This window comes from Larus michahellis, chromosome 12 (genome assembly GCF_964199755.1).
Source record: "Larus michahellis chromosome 12, bLarMic1.1, whole genome shotgun sequence".
In the NCBI taxonomy this organism is placed as follows: domain Eukaryota; kingdom Metazoa; phylum Chordata; class Aves; order Charadriiformes; family Laridae; genus Larus; species Larus michahellis.
Window position 1 is genome coordinate 16866573 of NC_133907.1, and position 25956 is coordinate 16892528.

Consider the following 25956-nt stretch of genomic DNA (forward strand, 5'->3'; position numbering starts at 1 on the left):
AAAATAGAGGGCCACCAAGATGGCCGGGGGCTGGGAACACCTGGTCAAAAAGGAGAGATTGAGGGTGATGGGCTTCATCACCCTGTCAGGTGCTGGAGAAGAAGGTGGAGCCAGGAGGTGGGTGCTGGGAGGAGGGGACACCTCTAGAATAAATGGAAAGAGGGGAGGTTCTGGCTGGACAGAACAAAGAATTCTCACCGGGGACAGCTGGGAGGGCCTGGAGCAGGGCTCAGAGAAGTGGCTGGATCTCTCTCTAGAGATTTTTCAAGAGCTGGCTGGACAAAGCCCTGTACAACGTGGTCTGAATTCGGTATTTACTCTGTTGCGAGCAGAAGGTTGGGCTGAAGAACTGAGGTCCATCCCGGCCCAAGTGACCCTGTGCTTTACCTCCCGCTGCCGACTTGGTTTTCCCATGAGAAGCTTTATCAGAGCTCGCTCTTACCTATTTTTTCACGCCCGATATCTAACCTGACGGCTCCTTGAAGTGCTTCTCCCAGCAGCTGGGGGGTGGCAGGTGTAACACCCGGAGCACCCCTTGGCTTTGCTCTGCTGGTGGCGCCAGCGCAGCCATGGGGCTGGTGGCCTGGGAAAGCCCCGTCCCACCCCTGCCCAGAGCAGGTTGCTCACGGCCACGTCCCCTCTCATTTTGGCCGTCTCCAAGGACGGAGACTCCTCAACCTCACTGGGCAACCTGCGCCTGTCATCGACCACCCTCACAGTAAAAAAGCATTTTCTTACGTTTAAGTGGAATTTCTCTCCTTTTTGACTTCAATTTGTGCCTCTCATCCTGCCCCTGGGCTGAGAAGGGTCCGGTTCCTTCTTCTGTCCTCCCCCATCAGGTATCTGCTCACACGGGTGGGACCCCATGGAGCCTTCCCTCCTCCAGGCGGAGCGGTCCCAGCTCTCGGCCTTTCCTCATCGGTTGGATGCTCCAAGCTCTTAATCACCTCGGAGGCGCCTCTTTGCCTCTCAGGTGTAAGGTGGGTGGTCAGAAGGGAGCAGGCTGCTGTTGTGCCTGTGCTCGGAGGAACAGCTGATGCTGTAGAGATGGGGCTGACGCGGGACGGCTTTCCCTGGGCACTCAGCATCTGCTTTAGCCCTTGCAATCATCTACTGAGCTTTCGTGGTTGTTAATGGGGAAGGGGAAAAAAAAATTCCCTCCAGCGACTCGGCCCGTACCATCCCCTGCCCTGTGCGTCCTTCGCTGCAGAGGGGACTTTTTTCTATCGACTTGTCTCTCATAGTCACGGCGTTGACTTTTAAAAGCTTATTTTAAAACCCCAACCCTTTTGCAAACAGGCTTGCTTTCAGGCCTTAGAGGAATACACACAAAATAGAGTTTAAATATATATATTTATTTTTTTTTTATTATTTCTTGTGGGTTTTCTTTATATTAGATTTTTTTTTTTTTTTTCAGTCAAAAGACAGCATTACAACCTAAAAACCAAACCCAGGTTACAGACGCACAGGCACGCTACGTAACGTATTCCAGGCAGTCGTGTCCTTCAGTCTGTTGACACACGGCAAATGGTTAAACAATGTCCTACGACAAGTAGACACCCTTTCTCTACTAACCTTGCTTACACCGATTTAACACGTAACACACAAAAAGGACGTTATTTTGTTAGCTTCGAGTTTCGGACGAGGTTGCAGTCCTACAGCATAGGTGATGTAGAAAAACGTGGGGCTTTTTTTTTTTTTATTTTATTTTATTTTTTCCTTCTCAACATCCCGGTGTGGAAGTTCGTCCCACTGTTGTAAGGCATCCGGCAGCGCGCGGCTGGCCGAGACCCGCTGCCTGGGCGTCTGCTCCCCGGCGTGGGTCCTCCGCAACGCCCCGGGCCGGGGGCGCAGGGCTGGCGGCCGGGGACCGTCAACGTTCTCCGACACGTTTTAGGGAAGGCTTAAGGCAACCTTTTCCCGACCGAATAGCACTTTCTTCTCCTTTCTCTTGAAAGGAAAACACCGGCTCTCGAACGCGCCGTCCGTCCTGGCGAAGGGCTGGTGCTCGTTCTTGCCGCTCCTGCTCGCTCTCCACGCACAAACCGGTGAGGAACTGGGGTTTGGGCTGAGCTTTTCAAAGCTGCCTAAGAGATTTAGCAGCCGAAATGCTAAATGCTTTTTAGCTTTAAAAAAAAAACAACAAAAAAAACCCCAAACCTAAATGCTTTTTAGGGCATTAATTCTGTTAGGCTTCTCTGAAAATCCCAGTGTCTACTTTTAAAACGCCATAGAAACACAGAAATCTCGAAAACTGACTCCCCAGTCACCTCTTGCATAGGACTTTTAACTGTAGTTCACTGATTTATTCAAGTTCTGCAGTTGTGTTAAAAAAAAAGGTGACCAACCATGAAAAAGGGTGAAAGGCACAAGTACAGTCAGTCCGACGTGGAGATGGATAACGCGCGTGGATGAGCTTTACAAGCAGAATACCTAAGGTCGATACATACGAATAAAATATTGCAGTGCTCAGTGGCTCTGTACGGATATATTTCAGATACACGAGAAAAATCTTCCTATTTCACTGTTAACGCCTTGTGCTGGTTCCTCACCCCTAGATTTCCCGAAGCCAATTGTGTCGGTACCACCCCGAGGAGCAGATTTCAGCGAGACTTGGGCAACAGCTGCCCCCGGCGTCCCTGACGGGGATACGCGAGGTGACGTTGGGCTCTCCGGTGCAACCCGTTTTTAAGCTACGCTTACAATTTACTGTGGTGGTTTCCCCCCTCCATTTGCAAGGAATAAAATCTCCCCCACCCCCCCGGTGATAAAATAGGAGCGGAAGGCAGCGGGATTTTCGTGGTTAGCTGTAAGAGAGCCGAAGCTTCCTGGCAGTGTTTTCACGTGGTAGCATCTCTCCTGCTCTGGGTATGGGGCTAGAAAAGCAAACCCCCCCCGCCCCCCACCCAGCCCAGGAGGTGTTAGCTCAGAGTGAGTGTAAGGGGACACACACACACACACCTGGGTGTCACCCCTCTGTGAAAAAGAATTTAAAAAAGGACTGCACGTAAGAGCCATCTTTGTTGCTAAACGGAGCCGCTCATCTTTGTCGTCTTCACCCTTCGAAGGAAAGAGTTGTGGGTCTGGTTAACGAGAAGCCAAAAGAAAGGCTGTTTGACAGTGCATCGATGAACGGCACGACGCGGGTGGCCGTGGGGACACCTCCTGCCCAAGCTGCGGCTGGTGGTCCAGGGCCCGCGGCTGACGTGTGCTTCCACCACCACCAGCGTCCTGGAGTCGAGCTGGGGAGAAGGCAGCATCTCTGATGGCTCTGAGGACGCCCCTTGCCCAAAGAGGGACTTGCCCAACCACGCAGAGCCTCTCCCACCGCTTCATCCAGCTTCTGCGGCCACATTCATGTGACGCGTGACAGCCGCTCTTGTCGCGTCAATGGGACGAGGACTGAGCCCTTGAAGGTGCAGGGAAATTATCCATGACTTTCCCATTGTCCTGAGCAGAGCTGGGAGAAAAGGGCAGAGATGGAAAGCTCCGCCTTGAAGAAGAGAAACCCCGAGGCCCCCACTTGATACCCCCACTTCAGTGTCCCCGGCTGGTGTGACTCGATGATCTCAAAGGTCCTTTCCAACCATGAAGATTCTATGATTCTATGATTGATTCTACGGCGGTGGGCTGGAGAGGCTGCGAGCGTGGTGGGTGGCTGTCCTCGGGCTCTGCCCCCTGCAAGCCGCTGTGCTGAGGAGGTCACCAGACACAGTCCTGTGGTGGAGAAGGACTTGGTGGGGGGGGAAACCCTGAGGACTGGGGGGGTGCCGGGGTACTGGCGCATCCCCCTCGCCGCCAGCAGCTATTTCTGAGCGCAGAGAGCAAAGGAGGCACGGCAGACTGGAGGTACATCCGTGCCACCGGGGGAAATGGCGGCTGTTGACACTCTCCGGTGACCAGAGAGTCACCGCGGCACCAGCTGGACGCGGGTGGCCTCTTGTTTTAAACCCAGACAACTCGGGGAAGCCTCGGGGGAGGCTCGGCACTGCCTTCAGCCAGGCAGCAACAGGCAGATGCTGAGAACCCTTTTTCTTGACTGGAGGTGTCCTACCGCTTTGTACTGGCTGGTTTCTAATTATTCTCTGGTTGCATCTTTGGGGACGCGCTTGTTTTTCAATAAATTCACCTGAAATTTAATTTCCGCTTTATGCGGCGCACTGGAACTGGTATTTTTTGCCCCACAGAAGCACTTGCAAAGCTGGGATTCAAGTCTAGAACTTCACTGGAGCATTTTTTTTATCTTTTTCTTTTTTTTTGTTCTGGCTGGTACGACAAGACATCCAATGGGTTTTTTTTTTTTCCTCCCCAGCAGGGCTGAATGTAAGATGTAAATGTAAAATTACCTATTGATTAGAAAAACACCTAAACAAAGAGCGAAGATTCCCACAGCGGCAATCTTCGGGATGAGCCATGTGTTTGTGTTATCCGTGATGAAAAAGAAACGCTGACTCCCGTGGGAAGAATCTCTTCCCTTCCAGATCGAGCTTTTACAGCAGAGTTTTTTTGGAAAGCGCATTTGTGAGCGCATGTTTCAGAGCATCGGGTGACAAGGCCTGTTGCCCCACCTTCCCTGGCAGCTCCCCCCAGCTTTGCAGTGCAGGTGAGAGCCAAAATTCGGTGAAAGGACTTTGTTGCGGTCGACGTGGCTGCCGGCGAGGTGTCCTGCCCATGCCGTGGCTGCTGGCCTGCCTTCGCGGCAAGCGGAGCCACGTGGGGAGCTGCCCCAGGAGATGGCTCGCACGGGGATACGCGGGTTTAGCCGTGTCCTGGCGTGATCTGGTTTCCATCTCGAGAGGGGGCACTTCTCCAGGAGGGCGGCCTCTCCTGGTCTTGTCCCGATGGCTGGGGGGAAGCCTCGCCACTCGCTTCGGGGTGGGGGGTTCATCCATGGCACTGCTGCGGAGCCGGGCTGCCCTGCCCTGTACCGAAAGAAGGTGACTGAGATGCAGATCTCTCGTGCCTTGCTCAGAGAAGACGCCCTACCCCATGGGGACTTTGAGGGGTGGAGAGGATTTTTTTCCACCACAGGGGTCTGCTGCCTCCACCAGCTCCCGGCAGTGCTGCAGCGTCCCCACGTCCCCACGCCTGCCCGGCCATGCCCGGTCCTTGCTGCGGTGCCAGCGTGGGGCTGGGGAGCTGCTGCTGGGCCATCCGAGCCCCCACAGCCACGTCGGCAGCACTGCCGCGCTGCCCAGGCGAAGCTGGCATTTTTTTTTTTTTTTTTAATGCTTTCATTGCAAGAAATGCAAACATTTCCTCCCGCAAACCTGCCTGTCACCCGCAGCAGCGTTTCTCCACGTGATTGCTCCGATGGCTTCCCCCATCCCAGGGCCGCAGTGGGAGCCAGGCCAGTTGCGGCTGACGCAGAAAGCCCAGCTCCGCTTCGCTTCCCAAATCCTTGGGGAGGCTCGTTGCTTAAAATCCGTACCTGCTTGTTCCCGAACAAGCCCGAGGAGGGACCAGCCACGTTCTAGCAGCTGTAAGGTGAATTTTCGGGACACGGGCAAACAGAGAGCGGGCCACCGCTCAGGGACGGTCTCACCACAAGTGGCCCCAGCTCCTTTTCCGTGTGGTCGCTACGTGGGAGCATCAAACCCCGCGGCCTCTCACGGACATGTGCTGCCAAAGGCTTCGGCCACATCCCCACAGCATCCTTCAGGACGGCGCAACCGAAAGCCTCACAGACAGAAACAAACCCCACATCCCAACAGAGAAGCCCGGAAAAAAAAAACAAACCCACATTTTTAAAGACCCCAGCGTGTGTGTTTGTCCCTGAGTCCATGCGGTAGTTTCCCCCTACGCGAGTAAAGAAAAGCAAGCAAGGCTCCTCCCAGCCTTCCAAGCAGGACACCAGCCCAAGGGCCTCCCTGCCAGCCAGCGCCGTGTTTGCTTCGCCTTCCCGTCGGGAGCATCGCACAGCTAGCCACAGATTGAAAATACTGGGGGGGGGGGGGGGGGGGATAAAAAAAAAATCAACAACCCCCTAAAAAACTAAAACCCGCACCCCGAAACAACCTACCGGACACCCATGCCGTGTTGTGAAATATCTACACGTGCACACATGTGCACAGACAGGAAAAGTTCTCAGTTTTTAAGCACCTTTCGTTTGTTTTAAGATTCGAGGAGATTCATAACCTCGGTGTAAAGGGGTTTTCTTGCTCTGGCAACACCGGGCAGGAGATTTGGTATCGGGCCAGGTCTTGTGCTCGCCGTTGGGCAGGAGAGGCGCATCGCAGGGCTTCTGCAAAGCGCAGTTTGAACACACCTTTGCCGCAGCGTAAGAAGAGCTGGTCACACTGGTGGATCGACCGTCGCTTTGCGGGGGGTTAATAGGTGATTACTAGACATTAATACACGAGCGAGTGTGCAAACAACGGGGTGGGGGGGTCGCGGGAGCCCATATATGCTGTGGTAAGCGCGCTCCGTTGACCTGCGGGATGCTAGGACTCTGGATTAACCTCTTCATGAAAACATTATTAATAATTTATTAATCCTTTATAAACATACTCTTGATATAAAGTGTGATAACCGTTCTGCATCCTGTCCTGTGCTGGCTGGGCACAGCGTGACGAAAGATGTATCAGACTGGCACAGAAAGAAGAAAGGAAAAGAAAACAGTTTGCGTTCGCTTCCGAAAACCAGGACGGAATAACAACATTGGCCGTTTGAACTGGGTGCTGGGCGCCGGCCGTCGGCAGCCATGGCTGCGCCGAGCCCCCGGGAGCTCAGCCAAGGGTTTCTGGGTCACGACGGATGAGGAGGATTTCGATGAGGGGTTTCTCCTACTGGGGTACCGTTTGCAAGCAGACTGGTGGGCACGGGAAGGCCTGGTAGGAGAGACGTGGCAGGATCGGCCCCGGTGATGCCATTCCCAGCCAAACTCGCTGACCCCGGCCCATCTTCCCCTGGGAGCTGCAGAGGGGGTGACGGTGTCGCAGCCAGCCTCTGCTTTCGGGAGTGCTCCGGAAGGACTGTCAGCATCTCGGATGTGCAGGAGGAGAATTTGCAATGGAGAACAGGCTGGGAGGCAGGACGTTGCTTGGCTTGTCCACTTCTCGATGTATATTCAGGGTCCAGAGAAAATGCTTCCTCTAACGCCGTCGCCCGGTGGCCACAGAGCAGATCACCCAGTGACACACGGGAAAGAGCAGCACCTCCTCGGACACCCATTGGACACCCGAGAGCTCAGGCTCAGCGCCTGCTTGTCGTCACAAGCACCAGTGCCACCATCCCTACAAACGCCACGCTCCCGGTTCATACCAGGCATCACTTTAGGGGGGGCGGGGCAAAAAAAGGCATTTAATGTGAAGTCCGGGAAGCCAAAGGATGTAAACAGTCCCCTCAAGTCACGGAGTCATCAGTCTCTTCGCCGAGAAGACACCCAAGATGAAGCAGGGCGATCTCCAGCATGGTCTTAGGTTTGGCGGCGAGGGATGGTGGTTGTGGCAAGGCCCAGGGAGTGGCGGGCGATGCCGAGGGATGGGGGGGTAACTCTTTGCTGATAAACCACCGGCTGTGAAAAACCAGCTCCGGTGCCACCGCGCTCACCAGAAAGGCTGAAAAAGCAGCGGACCAAACCGGTGCGGCGGGCGCAGAATACGGCCCAGCATCTCTGCCGCCCCAGCGGGCACCGGCTGCCACAGCCGGGGGGCAGGAGGCACCACGTCACTCGTGTGATGAGGGTGCTGGGTCTCAGGAGGACTCGAAACAAGAAACTGGCCTGGAAGAATTGAAAGGGAAAGGCTGAAAAGAGCTATTAGAAATTGGTTTGGGTTTTTTTTTCATTCTTTCTGTGCTTTTGGGAACACCGTGTCATCGGAGCGGAAGATAAACGCAGCAGGTGAGCATCAGCAGCCACCTCCCCCACGGTCCAGGCTCCCAGGGCACAGAGCTGGGGGCTAGTGCTTGTAAGAGGGTTTGGTTTGTGTCTAATCTCATTCAAAAAATTAATAAATATCAGCTCCCAAAGTGATATTAAGGGATATAACACGGTGAATGGAAGAAACTCCTGTGAAATCATCGATTTGGGGGGGGGGGCTGGGGTATTTCTTGTCTCGGAGGGTGGGAATCCGGGCTATGAGCTGGCCGCGAGCAGGACACGATGGCCACATCTTCCCCAAGGGCACAGAGTGCAGAATCAGTCTCTAACGGGAGGGAGCTGGGCGGGGAGGGGGGGGAACAGCAAATTTCTGCTGGGTTCGGCACCACCTCAGCTGGTGCCGGAGCCGGCGAAAAGCCTGGACCGTGTCCTTTGAAAGGCAGAATGAGTCTGACATGGGGAGGGGAGGGATTTGCAATAAAAAAATCAGCGTTGCCCATGACAGAATTTGGCCCTTCGTGGGAAAGGATGCAATTTTTTCGTGAGGAAAAAGGCGTTTCCATTACAGCTTCACTGCAGCGATCCCCTTGCCCGGCCCCACCGACCGGGCCTGCCCCATCCTGTCCCTTTGCAACTGCTCCCAGGTCCCTTACTTCAGCCTCTTCCCTCCAGCCTCCTCTTCGGCATCCCTTCACCACCAGCTCCGACGTGCTTTTGCCACCTCGGGGAAGCTGCTCAGAGTCCCTGTCTCCGCTCCCCTCCCAGGGATTAACACCGGGGCAGCCGATGCTCCTTGGCTTAAACGGTGCCTCTTCCGAATATATACATAAATATATACACACATATACGTATAGATGTACGTACATAGGTGCGGCTTGGGCAGATGAGTGGCTCCAGGAGGAGGGGGTCTCGCTCGGACGAGGCAGCCAGCAGCTCGGTGGGACCACCAGTCATGGTGCTGCTCCCGCTGGCCATCTTCTGGCCACCTTCACTGGCCACCCCCTCCCGGCGCAGCCGTCGAGGGCTCCGGTGAGGTGCTGGGATGGTGCTTTGTTTCCTGAGATTGCTTTTAAGGTTGTCTTAAAAAAAAAAACACCATGAGGCACCACGAGCTGCCCGGCTGACCCTGCCACGAAGATTTCCACCAGCTCTTCCCCACGACAAGCCCTTTATGGGACGGGCAGTGGGGTTTTTGTCTTAGCACGGTAAAAACATCATTAAGAAATCAAGGAGGTTATTTGCTGGTTTTGGGGGGAGGAAGCATTATTTAGTGTCATCGATGAGATTTTTCCTAAAAATCCCAAATCTTGTCACGTCGTAGCTCTTTTCACTTCCGCTCGGTGTCTCCGCTTGTGACATCCCAGCCTGGCTATACGTGGAGTCATGAAGAAAGGCACTGACGTCACAGGCTCGTCAGGACAAACAGGCTTCGCCGTGGATTTTGGAAACGAGTGATTTCACCGGGAATACCGATTTCCCGCGTGAAGGCTGGCATGGCTGCAAGGGTTGGGGGGGGGGGGGGGCGGCATGGCCCTCCATGCCGGTCGCTCCAGGGGTTGCTGGCCTGGCCGGCGTCGGGGACAAAGGGACGGGTGAAGTTGTGGGGGGAAGGAAGACGAGGAGTGGGGGGCCAGGGGCGCAGGTGTGTGGGGGTGTGTGGATGAAACCGGGGCGGGGGGGGTGTGAGGTCTCCCTGCGCCGGGGGAGGTGGCGCGGGCGTCCCGGCGAGGTCAGTAGTTGCAGTGGCGCTGGCAGGGCTGGTGGACGAAGGTCCCGGCGTACTGCTTGGCCCGGCGCAGCGGGCGCTGGCGGGCCCGGTTCTGCCGCTGCAGCGCCTTCTGGCTGAGCTGGTGCTTCTCCGCCAGCTGCTTGGCCCGCTGCACCCGCCGCGCCTGCCCGACCTTCTCCAAAATGGCGGCCTTCACCGAGAGGGACCTGCTGTGGTGCGGCACGTGCCGCTCCAGCCGGGGCTCCGGCACATCCCTGCGGAGAAAGGGGCCGTCAGCGGCTGCCGACACCCGGCCCTCCCCCACCCCAGCGAGAAGGGGACCGGGGTCTCCAACTCCCTCCCCGTCACACGGCGCCCAAGGATGGACCCAGCACAGGCGGGCTGTAGCACACCTGGGAGAAATCCAGGCACCACCCGGAACGGGGTGTCCCCACGGTCCCCCACAGTGACTAAGCCCCTTGAGCCCAGCAGAGGGAAGCCAAGCCCAGCCCCATTTCCATCCCCGCTTGTGACCCATTTGGTGTCCCGGCCCATTCCCAGCTCCCTTTGGCCCCCTTTCTGCACCCTCCAGAGTTGAGGTTCCTCTGAAGCTCTTGAGATCAGGCCGTGGCCCTCAGGGAGACTTTACAAAGAGAAGCCCTGGAGGAATGGTGTTCCCTAGCCCAGCTGGAGGTTCACCTCAAATTATTCCTCCTTCCCTGACTGGGGCAGGAGCTCCCAGTGGAGATGCTGGAGGGCTGGGACTGGGGGACAGCAGGGACACAATGGGACCTGGGGGTTGGCCAGCAGCAGGAGGGCTGAGCGTGGGCATGATCAGGGTTTTCCTGCTGCCGCCGGGCTGCAAGGACAGCCATGGGGAGAGGGCAGAGCTCCCCAGGGGTTGCAGCAAGGCTGTGGCCCCGGGAATGATGGCAGGGGGGTTCCAGCCCACGTCTCCTTGGGGGAGGAGAGGGCAGTGGGGAGATTTGGGTTATTTCTGTTTAACTTCAGTCCCCCCTGCTAAGCTGGACCTTGGGGCAGGGAGAAATGCCTGCATCCATGGCTGGTGGTGTCCCGCTCCCCTGTGGCTGCGGGCACCCCAGTGCTGGGCCAGGAGGGGGATCGGGGGGGCTACAGCACCCTCCTGCCTGGGGGAGCCAGGGGTCCTGTGGGGACCACTGTGCCCAAAGGCCACCTTGTCCCGTTGGATTTGCTTTGCTTGTGCCATACCTCTGGAAAACCCTGTGTTTAAGCCCAGCCTGGCAAACCCCCCTGGATGGGCAGTGGAGTGACAGGCGGTATCGCCAAGAGACTCCGCTTGGGACAGGGCAGAAGGACGCAGCTGTCTCCCACCGCCGCCCAGCAGCAAGCTCGCAGTGACGCACCCATGGCCATCTCAACATGGCATTGAGATCCCCTTAGCAGTCTATTTCGGGACACAGAGGCTGCCAACCTTGCACAGCACCGGCCGAAGCAACCTGCCAGGCGTGCAGGGTGCTCCCTGAGGTGGGATGTGGGGACGCTGAGATCTCCCACAGCCCCACTCCATCTCCGGGCAGAGCGGGCAAAACACTCCCAGGAGTATAAGGTGATCAGGGACACTGGGACTAACCATCCACCCTGGTCCCGCAGCGGGTGCTGGGGCTGGCAGCCTCCAGAGAGCACCTTCAAGCCACACTCACCCGGCAGCATCGTCCTCGGGGCCCTCCCCATCCACCTCGAGGGTGCTGGTGACGTAGACGGACATGCTGGGGTGCTCGATGAGCAGGTCCTCCATGGGGCTGCTCCCCACGCCATCGGGGCCGGGCCCCTCTGCAGTAAAACAGGGGGGAGGGGTGACAAACCAACTCTCGTCCATCAAGCAGGGACCGGCCGGAGCCGGGGAAGCGGCCGGCGGCGGTGGCGGACCGGGGGGTGTCGGGCGAGATCGCACCGAGCGCCCGGTACCGCCAGCACCCACTCGCCGGGCTGCGCCGGGGCGGGCACGGCTGCCTGGGGGTGGCGGGGGTGCAGAGCCATGCGGGGCGCAGCGGGGACACACACACATACCATGTACAGTGGGGAGGGGAGGGGGGAGAGAAAGGGGCATCGTTAGTGCAAGAGACACCCCACCGCCATCACCACCGCTAGAGACGAGCCCGGCGTCGACGGGACCTCGTGGGGAGGGGGACGCCAGCAGTGCCCCAACACCCCACACCAGCACCCTCCACACCGGGGCGGCTGCCGGGTCCGGCTTTGCAAAGCCGGCAAGTGACGGAAATGGTTCTGGTTGGGCAGTTTAACCAAAAAAAGTGGGGGAAACCAGCAAGGTTTTACCACAGCAATTTTTTTTTCTTTTTTTTTCCCCCCACCTTCTCAAAATGAAGGAAGAAATCCAGCCGGCAAGAAATACTGCTTTTGCCTGTTCCTACGGTACCTGAGCCGTGCCATGCCGGAGGAACATCAGCCCACCCGCACTCGCAAACACCACACAGCGCTTCGCAAACATTGAGACCAAGCACAAACACACACACACACACACAGAGGAAAATAACAATTCACACCTTTTTTCTGGAAGAAATCAGGGGACTAAATTCTTCAGCCAAGGTTTTCACCGCACCTTCAGCTTCAGTCCATTAGAGGCCAAATTTTGGGTGGTTGATCCAGGAGCTGCCCCCCACCCGCCTCAGGCACCCCAGCCTTCCTCGCCTTCCCTTCCTCACCGCTGCCTGGCAAAAGCACTTGGGCTGCTGCTTTTCTGGGCTGCTGCTTTTCTGGGCTGCCTGCGCTCGGAATCACCGGTTGTGTTATGGGAAGGGGGCCTGCACCCGATGTTGGGCTCATCGGGATCCCCAGACCGGTTCCCGGCCTCACCCGGGGGGATTCAAGGGAACTGGTCTCATGGGGTGGGGATGCAGTGCAGTATCCATATGGATACGTGTGACCCCGAGGCTGGGTGAGGGTGCAGGAGAAATCAGGAGGTGAGCGTGTTCTCGCGGCGGAGAAACACAGCGCAGGAAGCACGGGGCTGGCATTCGCCACCCGGCATGTCCCCAGCTCCTGCCACGGATGATGATGCCCCAGCCCGAGGCTTAGGGCAGGCCACAATTAGCCTTGTGAACATGAGAATGTCTTTCTTCAGGTCAGTGGATATCAAGCTATTAATAGTTGTTGACATTCCAGGCTGGAGACAGCCATTGAGCCTGGCTGGAGCATTCCCAGTCCCGCAGCGCTCCCGCACAGGGGGGGCTGTGGGCACCCGGAGCAGAGGACCCAGCGTGGCTGAACCCTGCCCTAGCTGTCCATGGCTACCTGTCCCCATCCTTTGCCAAGGTGGGGTTTAATGTCACAAGGAATATTTCAGGATCCCCAAATCCCTGGGTGACTTGCAGCCATATCACTAAGCACCAGGCCAGGTGATGGGGCGAGAGAGGCGTCTGAAACGCTTCCGGGAGATCTGGTGGATTCGGGTGCGTTTTGCAACACGTGGGTCAAAGACCTGGCTGAGAGGGAACGAATTTGGAGGCTCGTTAGGCTGCCCCGCTCCTGGGAGGGAGCCAGGCTGGGAGACGCTTGCTGGCTGCCGTGGCTCAAAGGTGAAGGATGGGGGCTGGAGCCAGAGGGTTTAGTTTCTAAAGTGCTTTGCATAACTCCAGCCTCCGAAATAGGGCTGAAATAAATCAGTCCCTCACCAGCCGGGGAATGCTCCGGGAAAAGGCAGAGGCAGGGCCGGTGGGAATTAGCAGTGGGGTGGCAGGTCCCGGGCAGGCACGCTGCCGAAAGCTGGCTCTGCGCCAACAGCCTGGCAGCTTGATTGGGGAAAAAAAAAAAAAAAAATGGGAGCCTTTTGTACCAAAGTCATCCCTGGGTCCCCGCTGAGCCGGCTGCAGTCTCGGTCCCAGGGGATGAGGGCACAGCACAGCGTTCCTCCGTCTGGGGAAACTCCTGGCCCCTTCTGGCATGCTTTGGGCACGCTGCAGCTGTTGCCAGCTGGCCCAGACATGTGGCAGCTGCATGGCCATTGCTCCAGGGTCCTCCTTGCAACCAGCCTCATCCCGTGTCACTGCTGTGACCCCCCCCACCGCGGGACAGTCACCAGAGAGCCCAGGGAATCCTCCACGGCTGCCCGTGCCCACAGCACCAATCCGCCCCCACCAGCCCTCCATAGTGCTCCCTCCGGGCACAGGGCTGTCCCTGTCCCCCATCCCAGGCTTGTCCATGCTCCAGTCCCCTCTCCAGCTCGCTGCAAGGGGGGAAAAAAGCCCTAACAAACAACTCACACCATGAAAATGAGCTCTGCTCAGCGCAGAGAGCACCTGCTCGGAGAACAGATGCCTGCAAGAGGGAGAACGAAACCCTCCTCCTACACCTGCAGGATACATTTGTGGTCCCCTGGGCTGGGGCACCACAATTAACCAGAGGCTGCAAAAGCAGAGCGTGGCCCTGGAGGAGCTCCTTGCGCAGGCAGGCTTGTTTGTCTAAGCTCGCTGCTCAACTTGCAAGCAAAAGGTCATAAAATTATCATTGCAATTGGTTGAGTCATCGACCCTACAACAGAAACGCCAAGCTCCTAATGGAGCTGGAGAAGCTCTCGGCACACAAGGAATTTGAGCCGCCTGGTTGGTGTCCAACGGGGCTCCGGATGGTTGTCGCCATCCCTGGGAACAAGGACCTTGTGCCAAACATCCCTTGTCTGAGTGCTGTCGGCATGGGCACTGGGAATGATTTGGGAAGGTAAACCCTTTGGAGTTGAGATTTGCTCCCCTGATGGACTCAAATGACCCAAACACAGCCGGATCGACCCAAACGAGGCCAGATCGCCAGCGGCACGACCCCAGCTGGGACAGGCCTGGCGTGGAGAAAACCCTGGCTCCCCACCAGCACCCGAGGACTGGAGTTTCCCCCAGGAGAACAGGCTCCTGGTTTGCTCTCACCAGGGGAGCAGCTGAGCCCGGTCCCTCCCGGCAAAGCACTGCTCTGGGCACAGCTTAGCCGAGGCCACGGCACTGCCCGCTCGCAGGCACACGGAGCCTGTGGGGGTTGGCATCCCCCAGCCCACCGAGCCCCCGGCGGGCAGGATCACACTGAAACCCCGGGTGACCTCCCCGGGCTGGTGGCTGTGCCAGGGTCCCTCCAGGCACAGAGGCACCTGGAGGCTCCCAGGCGGGAGCAGCCCCAGCTGGGGAAGATGCTGCTGTGGCTCCCACGCTGGTGGAAAGTCGGGAACAACCATTGGGAGAGGAAGGGGAAGGGAAAACGGGGGAGCAGGTCAGGGGCTGCTGCAGTGACCACAGCACTGGGCACCATGGGCAGGGCAGGGGGGGACCAGGGAAGGAGGGATGAAGGGCAGAGCTGATCACACGTGGTGGAACCTCATCTGCTGTCATCTCAAGGGGTTTTGCCCAGCTCCAGAGAGACAAGGTTGTAGCAGAGGCTGTGGGAAAAGAGTCCCCTGGCTTTTCTCACCTGCAAGATCAATTACGAGCCAGCCATCCTCCTCCTCCTCCTCCTCGACAAAGGGTTTGGGCTCTTCCAGGCCTTCCAGCGGGTTGTTGTCGCTGAAGAAGAGGCTGGTGAGACGCTGAAACATGGTGGGGAGCGGTCCACTGGGATGGGCAGTGAGTTAGAGCTACTGCTGAGCACCGGCTTCCAGGCAAGGAGACGGGAACGACGGGCAGGGAGGGGAAAAAAACAGCCCTCAAAGGTCTCAGTGGTGGCAGAGACGCTTTGCTGCTAGTGAAATTGTAGCTGCGTTAAATGGGGTGTAGTGCAATTCTGAGGTTCTTCACTTGGCTTCAGTGCAAAGGCCTGTAAAAGGGAAAGAAAAGGAATAACGCATTTGGACTGGTGGGCAGTGGGGCCCTCCTGCATCCCGGGGGGCTCAGACGGGCTGAAGGGGACAGTGAAAAGGTGGCTCCGGCACTGATTTGTGCCATGGGCTGTCCCAGCTGCTGGCATCTCCAAGGGCATCATGTACCACCTCTGAAAGCAACGGAGAAGGGCTGGGTGTCTGTGCCCTGCAGCCCCCAACCAGCACCAAGCCTGTCCCCTTCCTGACGGGCGGTGTGTCCCAGGGGACCCATCCGCCGGAGATGGCAGGGGCAGAGCCAAACGCGGTCAGGCTGGGACCTGCCTCCCCCGGCACTGAACGGGCACTGAGCACGGCTGGTGGCACTGAGCTTTTGCAGGGCAAAGGGTGTGATGCTGCTGGACCATCTGAGGACCGACGGCACGACCCTAAAACCCACCACCCATCCGCTATCAGCCATGCCAGCGTGGCTGCTCTCCCCTCCTCCAGCTCCTCCAGGAAGCCCAAAGATGCCACTGTCACACGTGTCATCACTGCTCCTTCACAAGGACCCTCCCAGGAGCCCCGGGATAAAGCGCTTGGCTATGGGCCGTGTCTCAGCCCCCAGGTGTCAGCGTGCGGGAGCGAGCGGCAGTGAGCGCGCCGACCCCTCGCAGCGGGGCAGGGCGAGGACGGCGTTAGCCCAGCCCCGGGGCGAGTCTCATCTACACTCATCACTTGTTTCACCCCCGGGGAAACAGATTCCCCCCAGCTCGGGGGGGAGGTTCGGACTGACTAATTTTATTAATGACCGCAAAGCTCTTGGAGAGGCGCAGACAGACGGCAGCCACAAGGTGCAGAGTGTTATTTGTGCCGAGAAAATGCTTTTTGTTCCAGAGATATTAAAGGGCATTAAAATGCCATCAAGAGCCAGACGCGGGGAGAGGGGACAGCTGCGTGCTGCCTTGCTTGGCATGTTGCCGTGGGTGCATTTAGAGGGCAAACCCCCGGTTCATGGCTCTGTCCACCAAGGCGGCGTAGAGCCTGCAAATGGTCCTGGATCCTGGTGAAGCCCCATCTACTCCGGACAACGTGGAATGGGAAGGATACAGGGAGGCACAATGCATCTGTGGCAGTTCTCCCACAGCTCCAATTCTGGTCCAAATGCCCCCCACCAACAAAACAGCCTCTCCAGCCTCAGCACTGCTGGGAAAGGCGCCTGGCCTGGGGTGCTTGCTGTGATTCTGGGGCTCAGGAACGCTTGTATTTATCCGTTGTGGGATCTCCCTGCCTTTTGCCTTCTTTTAAGTGCCTTGTGAGGTACGACATCTGCTCCGCAAGGCAGAAAATGAAAAATCAAGGGGAGCCTTTCCCCATGGGTGGGATCCCCTGAGCTTTGGGGGCTCACCCTGATCTCTGCCACCCCCGGACGCAGAAGGGAGTTCCAGAGCATGAACCAGCCCTGCAACTCCCAGCTCTCCCTCCCTGGCACGGCCGGGCAGCAGCGTGACACTATCTGTCCCCTTGAGCAGGTCTCAAGCCCCAGGTGACTTCAGTTGCCCCAGAGGTGCCCCCACACGCGGCTCCAACCGTGCCCAGCTGCAGACCCGCGTCTTTGGGAGCCCAGCACCGTGGGCTTCTCGCTGCCTGTGGGGTGGCAGCCCTCCACCGCTGCGGTTCGTCCCTTCCACTCGCACCCTGCACCAGATCCATCCGGGGCGGGGAGAGGCTGCAGCTAAACAAGCTGGGTCCCGGCTGGGACAACACGTTCAAAACAGACTTGGCTGAGACTCACAGAGCCTCTCGCCACGGTGAATCCGAGGTCGGCGAGGATTCCCCCTTCCGCGCCCTAAGAGGCTTCCTGGCTTCCCCTGGAAGCACCGAGCGGAGGGTTTTGGGGCACAGTGACATGACAGAGTCGTTTCCTCCAAATGCAGCGAGAGCGGCAGGCTCAGCTAAAGCAGCTCTCACCCCCCAGCCCCCCCATCACCACCACGGCCATAGCAAAGCCACGTTATCCTCCAGCATGCTCATGATTAAACGATCCAGACACCCCTCTTCCCTGGGAGTATTAACGCGTAAGAATACGTTGGGGAAACAACATGAAGAGGGGCTGATATCCAGCTGGGCAATGAATAGAAACTGGCCCATTGGGCTCTCCCGCGTGCTCTGTGCCGAGTGCAGCGGGGATTTCCTTCCCACGGGACCGACGTGAGCGCCCATCCTTGGGGCCAGGCTGGCACAGGGCACCCAGGACAGCCCTGAAGGCCGCGGTGCAGAGCCACGGCTCCATTACACACCGGTTCTCCCTGCCTGCCACCTGAAGTCTGGCATCTGCCTGGAGCACTTGCCTCTTCAGTAAATACCTTCTAACATTATATCTTTTTAAAATAAATTTATTAAATGTCTAATTGTAGCAGAAACCCTGTTGCTCCCAGCTACCTGGGGTGATGCCTCAGGGCATCCCGCTGTTTGCTCTTCCCCAGGCAGGAGGAGAGGGGCAGGTCGCACCCAGCAGCCCGTGGCAGACACGGGCGGCTCCGGTCCCCTGAGGCCACCGTGCCCCGGCCCAGTGCAAGGCCAGGAGCGGGTTCCCGAGCTTTTCAAGCTGCGGCATTCCCAGGCCAGCAGAAGTGTTGAGCCAAAGCTGACTCCAGCGTGACCGTGCAGCTCCCCAGAGTGACACACCAGGGCTGAAGGGGGATTGGGACAGTAGGGTCCCCTGTGCTGTGCCCCGAGCCCACGGACGTACATGCCACACAACAGCAGAGAGCTGGGGACAGGAGGAGGCCGGTGGCGCCGGTACGGCTGCAAGGGGGAGGTCACCCAGAGATGCACCCAAGCAGCTACCGCAGGCCAAGGTCTGACGCAGGCAGAGAATTTCCCTGTTGCCTCAGCAAAGGCAGCCCAGAACGAGCTTGCTGCTGGCCCGCGGGCTGGCTCGGCACACACAGCCCTGCTGAAGCTTCTCGCCTGGATGGCGCCGCACTGCTCCCCTCCGCTCTGCAGGCTCGGCCCCGCGAGCCCCCTGCAAGGAGTTCATCCTCGAGCGAGGTCAAAGCCAAATAATAAATTAGGCAGTCAAAACAGAGCAGAAAACCTCGTGTTTTTATTATGTTAAAACTTCACAGCAGCTATCAGGGGACAGCAGCAAAGCCGATCACCCCCTCCGTTCCCCTGGGAGCAGCGCTCATTCCCCCGGCACCCACTTAGAGACTAGTCCCCAAAAAAATCAGCGGGTGCTGATGGGAAAGTCAGGCGCTGAAGCGTCCGGACTCCACAGGTGCCCGCCCTAACCCAAAGATAACTTTTCTTTCCTGAAGACACAAGACACAGCAGATACTATTCGTTTCAGTTGCCCCCTCCCTCAAATTTAACTTCATTTTCCTTATCTCTATCATTAAAGGCCCTGGGATTACCACCCTCCCTGCCGTTATCCTGGGATAACAGGTTGTCAGGGGCCATCCTGCTCCTACAGCAAACCCACGGCGCACCGGGAGGGCTCGGGCAAGGTGGACGGGGGCTCGCAGGCAGCTGTGATAACTCCGGGCGCAGCAGGAAAGAGTTCAAAGCTCCCCCAAAAGCAAAAGTTGAGATGGATAATTTTAAAGGATCCTTCCCCAGAGCATTTAAATAAGCCACCGGCTATCACCGTGGGGTGGTGGCAGCGTGGACGGAGACAGCAAAGCCCAGGTGCTGGGCCGGGATCCTCGCAGGACGGCTGCCGGGGGGTGCTTGGCCAGACTCTGCCTTGGCTGCCTGTGCCGGCCGGAGCAGGAGCTGGGCAGAGGGACAGACAGGGTGATCAGACAAGCCTCCAGGGAAGAGAGCGAAGGCTTCCTGAGAGTCGGAGCAGCCCTGCCAGGGCCGTCCGCGGTAGCACTCGGGGAGCTGCAGGGGAGCACAGCTGGCAGAGCCTTCAGGATCAACCCCACGGGGCGGAGGCAGGAGCTAGACCCTGGCAAGCAAGGACCAAAACGAGCTTTAACCCTCACCCTCACTTTATCCTGTCTGCTCTGAAATCCCCAGCAACGCTGGGCTAAAGAGGTGGGATCAGGCTCCTTATCTCCAAGATGCACCTTCAGCAAGTTTGCGGGTGACACCGAGCTGAGTGGTGCGGTGACAGGCCAGAGGGACGGGACGCCATCCAGAGGGACCTTGTCAGGCTGGAGAAGCGGGACCGTGTGAACCTCAAAGTTCAACCAGGCCAAGCGCAGGGTCCTGCACCTGGGGTCAGGGCAACCCCCGGTACCAGCACAGACGGGGGGATGGGTGGTGGAGAGCAGCCCTGCGGAGAAGGACTCGGGGATACTGGTGGGTGGCAAATTGGATGCGAGCTGGCAATGTGCGCTCATGGCCCAGAAAGCCCCCCCCACACCCTGGGCTGCATCCCCAGCAGCATGGGCAGCAGGGCGAGGGAGGGGATTCTGCCCCTCGGCTCCGCTCTGGGGAGACCCCCCTGCAGTGCTGCCTGCAGAAGGAGACGGAGCTGTTGGAGCGGGGCCAGAGGAGGCCACGGAGATGCTCTGAGGGCTGGAGCCCCTCTGCTGTGAGGACAGGCTGAGAGAGTTGGGGGGGTTCAGCCTGGAGAAGAGAAGGCTCCGGGGAGACCTTGTAGCATCATTTCACTATATAAAGGAGGCTCATAAGAAAGACAGAGAGAGACTTTTTACCAAGACCTGTAGTGACAGGACAAGGGGCAATGGTTTTAAACTGAAAGAAGGTAGGGTTAGATTGGACATACGGAAAGTTTTACGATGAGGGTGGTGAGCCCCTGGCCCAGGTTGCCCAGAGAAGCTGTGGCTGCACCATCCCTGGAGGGGTTCAAGGCCAGGTTGGACGGGGCTTGGAGCAACCTGGTCTAGTGGAAGATGTCCCTGCCCACAGCAGGGGGGTTGGACAGGGTGATCTTTGAAGGTCCCTTCTAACCCAAAGCATTCTGTGAGCCTGTTCCACCCTAGAAGGGAGCAGCTCCTGGTCAATGTGGTCAGTGCATCATCTCTGAGTCACTCCAGACCCTCCCTGCAAGCCACTGAGAACATCAGCTTCCCAGTATTACCTTCATGGAAGGTTGGGGGTGACTTTCTCAGCCCTTTTGCGAGGCAAAAGGCTCCTTGGCTGGCTGCTACCAACAGCACCCAGATGGCAAGATGGCCACATGTCACCTCAGTCCCTGCAGTTTCCACCAAGCCCTTCTCTAGCTGGGATGGCCCACAGCTATCGGCAGATCAAGCTCCAAAGGTTTTTGGAAAGCCTCCGCTTTCCCTGCGGCAAACGTTTGCCCCATTTACACCGGGGGAATTGGGGTCGTCAGCCTCGTGGGAACTGTGGCACAGGAGGGACCTGAATGTGTCCCTGTCAGGGGATTTAAGTCATTGCTGCCCAAGTAGTGCCTTGTCACCAGGCAGAGACAGTGCCCACAGAAGCAGTTTGGACCAGGAGGTGGCTTCTTTGCCCCTCCAGCGACCAGAGCTGGTCAGAGCTCCGGTGCTTTCTTCCGCCAGCGCACTCGTGTGTGACAGACGTCCAACATCTATGGAGGAGGTATGGCCAGCGCTGGGGCACGAGAGGACTGCCCATGCACCACGTCCTTGAGGCTGAGCGGCCCCAGGAACCACACACCCATCCCCTGTCCCCTGCCAGAGCCGGGCTCACCACCGCAGGACAGCCGTCACCTTGCCAGGCTCCCACAAGCCCCCTTACTTGGCATGTCAACCCCATCCCAGGCCGCTGCCAGCACGAGGGGACAGCACGCAGGTGACACTCACTTGGGGACAGCTGAATTTCTTAATGAATAAGGTTTATCAGAATCCTTACAGAAATTCCAACAGCCTTTTAAAACTAGCCAGAGGGTATTAAACATTAAAAGTTAAAGTAGGAGTAAGGAAACTGTAATGCATCAAGTTGGGTTTTTTTTTCCCCCCTTCAGAAACCTCGGCACAATAATTAGTTTTCTGAGTCACCATCACTGCAAATAACCCCAGGAGCTAAGAATAGGCAAAGGGATCGGCAGCAAAGGCCCAGGATGTGCCAGGAGCTCGCCCGGGCAGGAGCCGCAGCTTCGCGGGGCTGGCAGCTCCCAAAAGTCACAGGCTGCAAGAACAACAGCAACTCCGCTTGGAAATGGCAACAGGCTCCCTGAAACTTTCCATAAATACTTGGCGGCGGGAGGGATGCTACTGACAAGCAGCAGAAGCGGTCCTTCCTCGGCAGGGCTAAGAATACCCCGCGCAGTCATCACGGCAGGCGTTGGAGGTATAAATCAGGTGCCTTCCTCCAACCCACTTGGGAAATGTTATTTTCAACTCATTTTACCTAAATTAGACAAGCGTTTCACAGGCTTCTGTCGCCGTGCTGTATGTACCAAAATCCTAAACCGGGCACAGAAACACAAAGTGAAGGAGAAGGGGGTCCGGCAGCTGGGGGTGGAGGGGGGAGAGGGAAGGGGGGCTGCTCATCACCCCAGAATGGCAAGTGAAGCATCCCTGCACTGTCCTCTATCTGTCCCCATCGAGGAAGGGACCAGAGCTGGCAGGGGCTTGCCCGGGACAGTTTGGCAGGGCTGGATTAACGCATTTGGTCCCTCAACAACCGCGCTACAGCTCCTGCTGCTCCTTTTGCGTCGCCAGCAGCCTCGTTCACGGAGTTCCCCGGGGGGAGCGCTGGCAGGGCTGGCCCCCGAGGCTGCTGCCGGCACGGACAGACGGACTCTGGCAAACGTGAGGCTGATTCACAGCCAGAGCCTCTTCCCCTGCAGGGCAGGGAAGCGAAGCGGGGAGAAGGCAGAGAATAGTTAGAAAAATCCCCCCAAAACCTCTTTATCACGAGACCCTCATTATTAATGGCAGACCGCGCCAGCGCCCTGGAAGGGCTCTCCTCTGCCAGCCCAGGAGCTCAGCGTGGACTGGAGTCCCCGCACGCTCCTCCAGATCCCACCTGAAGGAGGGGGACTTGGGGTTGCAGAAACGGGGGTGGTTTTCCTGGAGCTGGTGTCCCCATCCGCGCCAGCTCCCTTGTGTAACTGCTGCAGGAAGGTCCTTGCCCCAAGGACAAACCCGACCTTCTGCTATTTGCTGTCGTCGCACAGAGCCCTGGAAAAATCTCTCAGTGGCCGGCAGGATCTGAGCAACCAGGAAATTTTTAGGTTTGCCATGAGCTGTCCTATGAAATTTTAGAAGTTTCGTCTCTGGGATGCACGAGGTGAAACATCCCTAGGGGGGATGTTTCACCTCGCATTGAGGGGGAGCGGCCCCAACGTTCCACCCTCCGTAAATCGCAGGAGGCTGAACGCTAACCGGCAGGTTGGACTTTAATATCACAGGAGCCCCGAGCTCCCCACCAGCTCCTCCCGAGCCCGCCCGGGGCCACGTGTGTGCCGGGGCGAGACTTGCCTGCGCACAGCTCGCCGTGCAATTAGCGCTTAAAAGCTCTTAGATAAGAGTTCACATCTCAGGTTTTTCCAGTCTTGCTATGAGTAGGTGATATCAGTTTATTCTCCAGGGGAAAAACTTCCATTATGTTTTTCCTTTTGTGTTGAGCCAGTTAAGCACCAGTTTGATGCAACGGGTCCCTAATTGTGACAGTGAGCTACCGCAGAAAGCTTTTGGCTTTCCTTTTTTTTTTTTTTTTTGGGGGGGGGGGGGAAGAGGGGATATAAAAGGAGAGGAAAGATTTATTTTAGAGCAAAGAAAAAAAAAAAATTGTTCTTGGCACTTTGTAGACTAAGCCCAGTGGGAAAGAAGGTACAGCACAGTCCTGTGCCGGAGCCCAACACCTGTTTTAGGGATGGTTTCCTACCCCAGCAAAGCCTTGGCCAAATTGGTGACAGCCCTCGGCACCTGCCCAGCTCAGCCCTCGCTGGTGCCGCCGTCAGCAGTGGGTGTTGCTGGTCCCAAGGGAGGCACTTTAAGCCAGCAGTTTGGGACCCCAGGGTGCCAGTGCCTTTGCCCAGGCTCTCTCAGCAGGGCCGTTGCTCCCCGGCACACAAGAGACATAAACGTATAGATACGTGTATAAAAAAAATTACAAAAGCAATAACGCCTTCTTAACACGTTTCTAGTTACACTCCACAGAGTCCAAGTTTTCCAGCTGATGACCCCCTCCCTCAGATGGGAGCAGGTTTAGTGCCCGGCGCCTCCCAGGCTCAGCCAAGCTGCTGAGGTCCCGAGGCAGAGGCATGTAACCCATACGGAAGCCGACCTTCTAGGACTTGGGACATTTTTGAGCTGTCCCAAAGCAGGTGCACTTAGAGCAGTAATAACAAAAGTAGCCGCTACATGTGGTACCCGACATACTCATGGGCTCAGCATCCCGGGATGCTGACAGACTCGTGAGCTCAGCATCCCGGGATGCTGACAGACTCGTGAGCTCAGCATCCCAGGACACAAGTGGTGTCGCACCGGTGGCCCAGCGGGATGCCACAGCTTGGACCTCAGGCTGCCACTGCCAGCATCCTTCACCTGCTATGCACGGGCCCGGGGCTCCTTGCGGGCATCACAGTTAAACTCAACGAAAATATCCAAGCACACGCCCAAATCTCATTAAAACTGCCGGAATTCACAAAGTAAACGGAGAGCTAAAGACGGAGGGATTCAAAAGCACCGACTGGAAAGCAGTCAGTCAAATAGGAAATATTTCTGCATTACACGTTTTGCGTTGCCCTTTCAAAAAGCCACGGTTTTTTTCACCCGAAACGGCCCCTGGCAAACCCTGGGAGACGCGCCCGCCTTCGCGACTTGCCTGGGGAACGGCCGCGGCGGAGAGCGGCGGGGCGAGACCGCCCGACGAGCCGCCGGGGGACACGGGCGGGACGCCCACGATCGTTCCCCCCCCTCACGGACCCTGTGTGTGTCCCCCCCCACCTCGGGACGGGGTACGGCAGGCGGGAGGAGAGGCTGCGCTCGGCGGGGTCACGGCAGGACACCGCAGGGAGGAAGGGCGGGGGGAGACCGGTGGCGACGGGGGGGGGACGACGACGACAGCTTTATGACGTCTCAATGTCATACGCAAATGAAGCATACGTCATTACATCGGAGCCAATAGCAGCGGAGACCAACCTCAAATCTTAATCCGGTGATGAAGAAACAAACAACAAGCGCGGGGGGGGCCTTCTGGGCCCCCGCGCCGCCCGGCCCCCCCTCACCCCCCCCCCCGCCGTGGGACACCGGGTCGGTGAGAGCCCGCCCAGCCCTCCCCCCCCGCAGCCACCCCCCCCCCAGACCCTGACCGGGGGGAGACTCACCTCGCCCGTAGCGGCGCGGCACGGCGGCGGGGAGCGGCGGGAGGGAGCGGCGGGGAGGCGCTGAGGTAGTGCCCGGTACCGGCGGGGCTGGCGCGGTTGTGGCGAGCGCCCGCCGCTCCCCCGCACAAATCGGGACCTTCCGACAGCTGATCGTGACGTCACAAAGCGGCCCGCCCGCCGGCGGGGCAAGCGGCCAATGGGAGGCGGCGGCGGGAGGGCGGGGTCGGTGGGAGGGGGGCGGGGTCAGGGCGGGGGGTCCGGGATGGGGAGCGCGGTTCCCCGGGGGGAGCTGGGCACCGGTGTGTGTGGGGGGGCTCCGGACCGGGGGGGTCCCGCTGGGGTGTGAACCGGGGGCCGGTCCCGCGGGGTCAGGCCGGGCCCCTCCCGTGTCCCCGGGGGTTTCCGCAGGGTCCCCGCGGGACCGGGCACATGGGATCGAGGGGCTGGGAAAGCCCCCGGGGGAACAGGAGAGCTGCGGGGCCGGACCGCGGCGAAAGCAGCCGGGGGGGGGGAGGAAATGCGTGAAAAAGCGATTGAACCGGAGCCGCCGACGGCCCGGCGCGGCCGCGGTGCGGGACCAGGCGATGCGCCGGACCGGCCGCGGCGGGGAGGGAGGGCCGGGGCTTGGGGCGGCCCCCGCCCCCCCCCTCGCCCGACACCCGTTTCCTTCGCCCGACACCCGTTTCCTTCGCCCTGCCGCGCTGCCGAGGCCTCCTGACAAGAGCAACTTTGGTGGGACGCAAAGGAGGGCGTTGGGGGCAAGTGAAAGCCGCTTGCCCCCAGCCAGCCAGCCCCCACACCGAGGGGGGGGGGCTCGGGGGACGGCAGGTAGCTGGGGGGCCGAAACCCGGAACGTCCCGCGGGGGCTGCAAGCCCCCGCGATGCTCGGCAGCACCGCGCTCGCCTTCGCCCTCAGCACGGGCTGACCACGGGACCAAGGTTTGGTTTGACAACCTGCCAAGCTCATCACACGGCAGGAAATTGTCCGTATAAAGATAGAACATTTATTAAAACAGTCATTAATAGAGCAGTTTCGGGGGCTGAGTCATGCATGGTACAGTTAGGACTCATCTGGCACCACAGGTGAGAATTCCCAAAATTCACAAGAGGCAGAATTTAATTGAGCCTTATTCAACTCGCAGTCACAAATTAAATAACATTTAGTCTTCTGTAATTGAAGGACCTTTACAGAAGGGTGTAAACCATCTCAGGAGGAGAGCTGCCACCTGGCAGAGCTCTCGCCCCACTCTGCCGGGAGGGGAGCAGAAGTCCGTGAAGCTTGAAACACTTCAAAGCAGAAAATCCACTTATTTGGGATGCCCTGCGGAGGGCGTTTCCAGCTGGCAACGGCAGTTTCCATTAATGCCACAAAGAGCTGGAGGTGCTCAGTGCCGCTGGGCGTAGCGGTGGAAGCACCT

General features: G+C 58.3%; 1 protein-coding gene across 2 annotated transcripts; it reads right to left on the reverse strand.

Moving 5' to 3' along the window:
- Positions 1 to 1334: 1334 nt before the first annotated feature.
- TP53INP2 (tumor protein p53 inducible nuclear protein 2) lies at positions 1335 to 24685 on the reverse strand. 2 transcript variants are annotated; one of them, XM_074604783.1, is made up of 4 exons: positions 24539 to 24685; positions 14976 to 15317; positions 11213 to 11342; positions 1335 to 9805 (listed from the first exon to the last, which is right to left on the reverse strand). In XM_074604783.1, the coding sequence occupies exons 2-4, from the start codon at positions 15097 to 15099 to the stop codon at positions 9553 to 9555; spliced, it is 507 nt and encodes a 168-aa protein (XP_074460884.1). In that variant the 5' UTR covers positions 15100 to 15317; positions 24539 to 24685; the 3' UTR covers positions 1335 to 9552. The 2 variants fall into 2 exon arrangements, with proteins under 2 accessions (XP_074460884.1, XP_074460883.1); XM_074604782.1 differs by having other exon boundaries at positions 11213 to 11522.
- Positions 24686 to 25956: the final 1271 nt, after the last annotated feature.

Bases quoted from the DNA above. Each gene is read 5' to 3' on its own strand.
- TP53INP2 (XM_074604782.1), bottom strand. From the start codon at position 15,099: ATGTTTCAGCGTCTCACCAGCCTCTTCTTCAGCGACAACAACCCGCTG. The intron at 11,523-14,975 runs GTGAGAAAAGCC...CGCCACCCCCAG, and splicing joins GCTCGTAATTGATCTTGCAG to GCAGCCGTGCCCGCCCCGGC. The intron at 9,806-11,212 runs GTGAGTGTGGCT...CTTTCTCCGCAG, and splicing joins CCCGAGGACGATGCTGCCGG to GGATGTGCCGGAGCCCCGGC.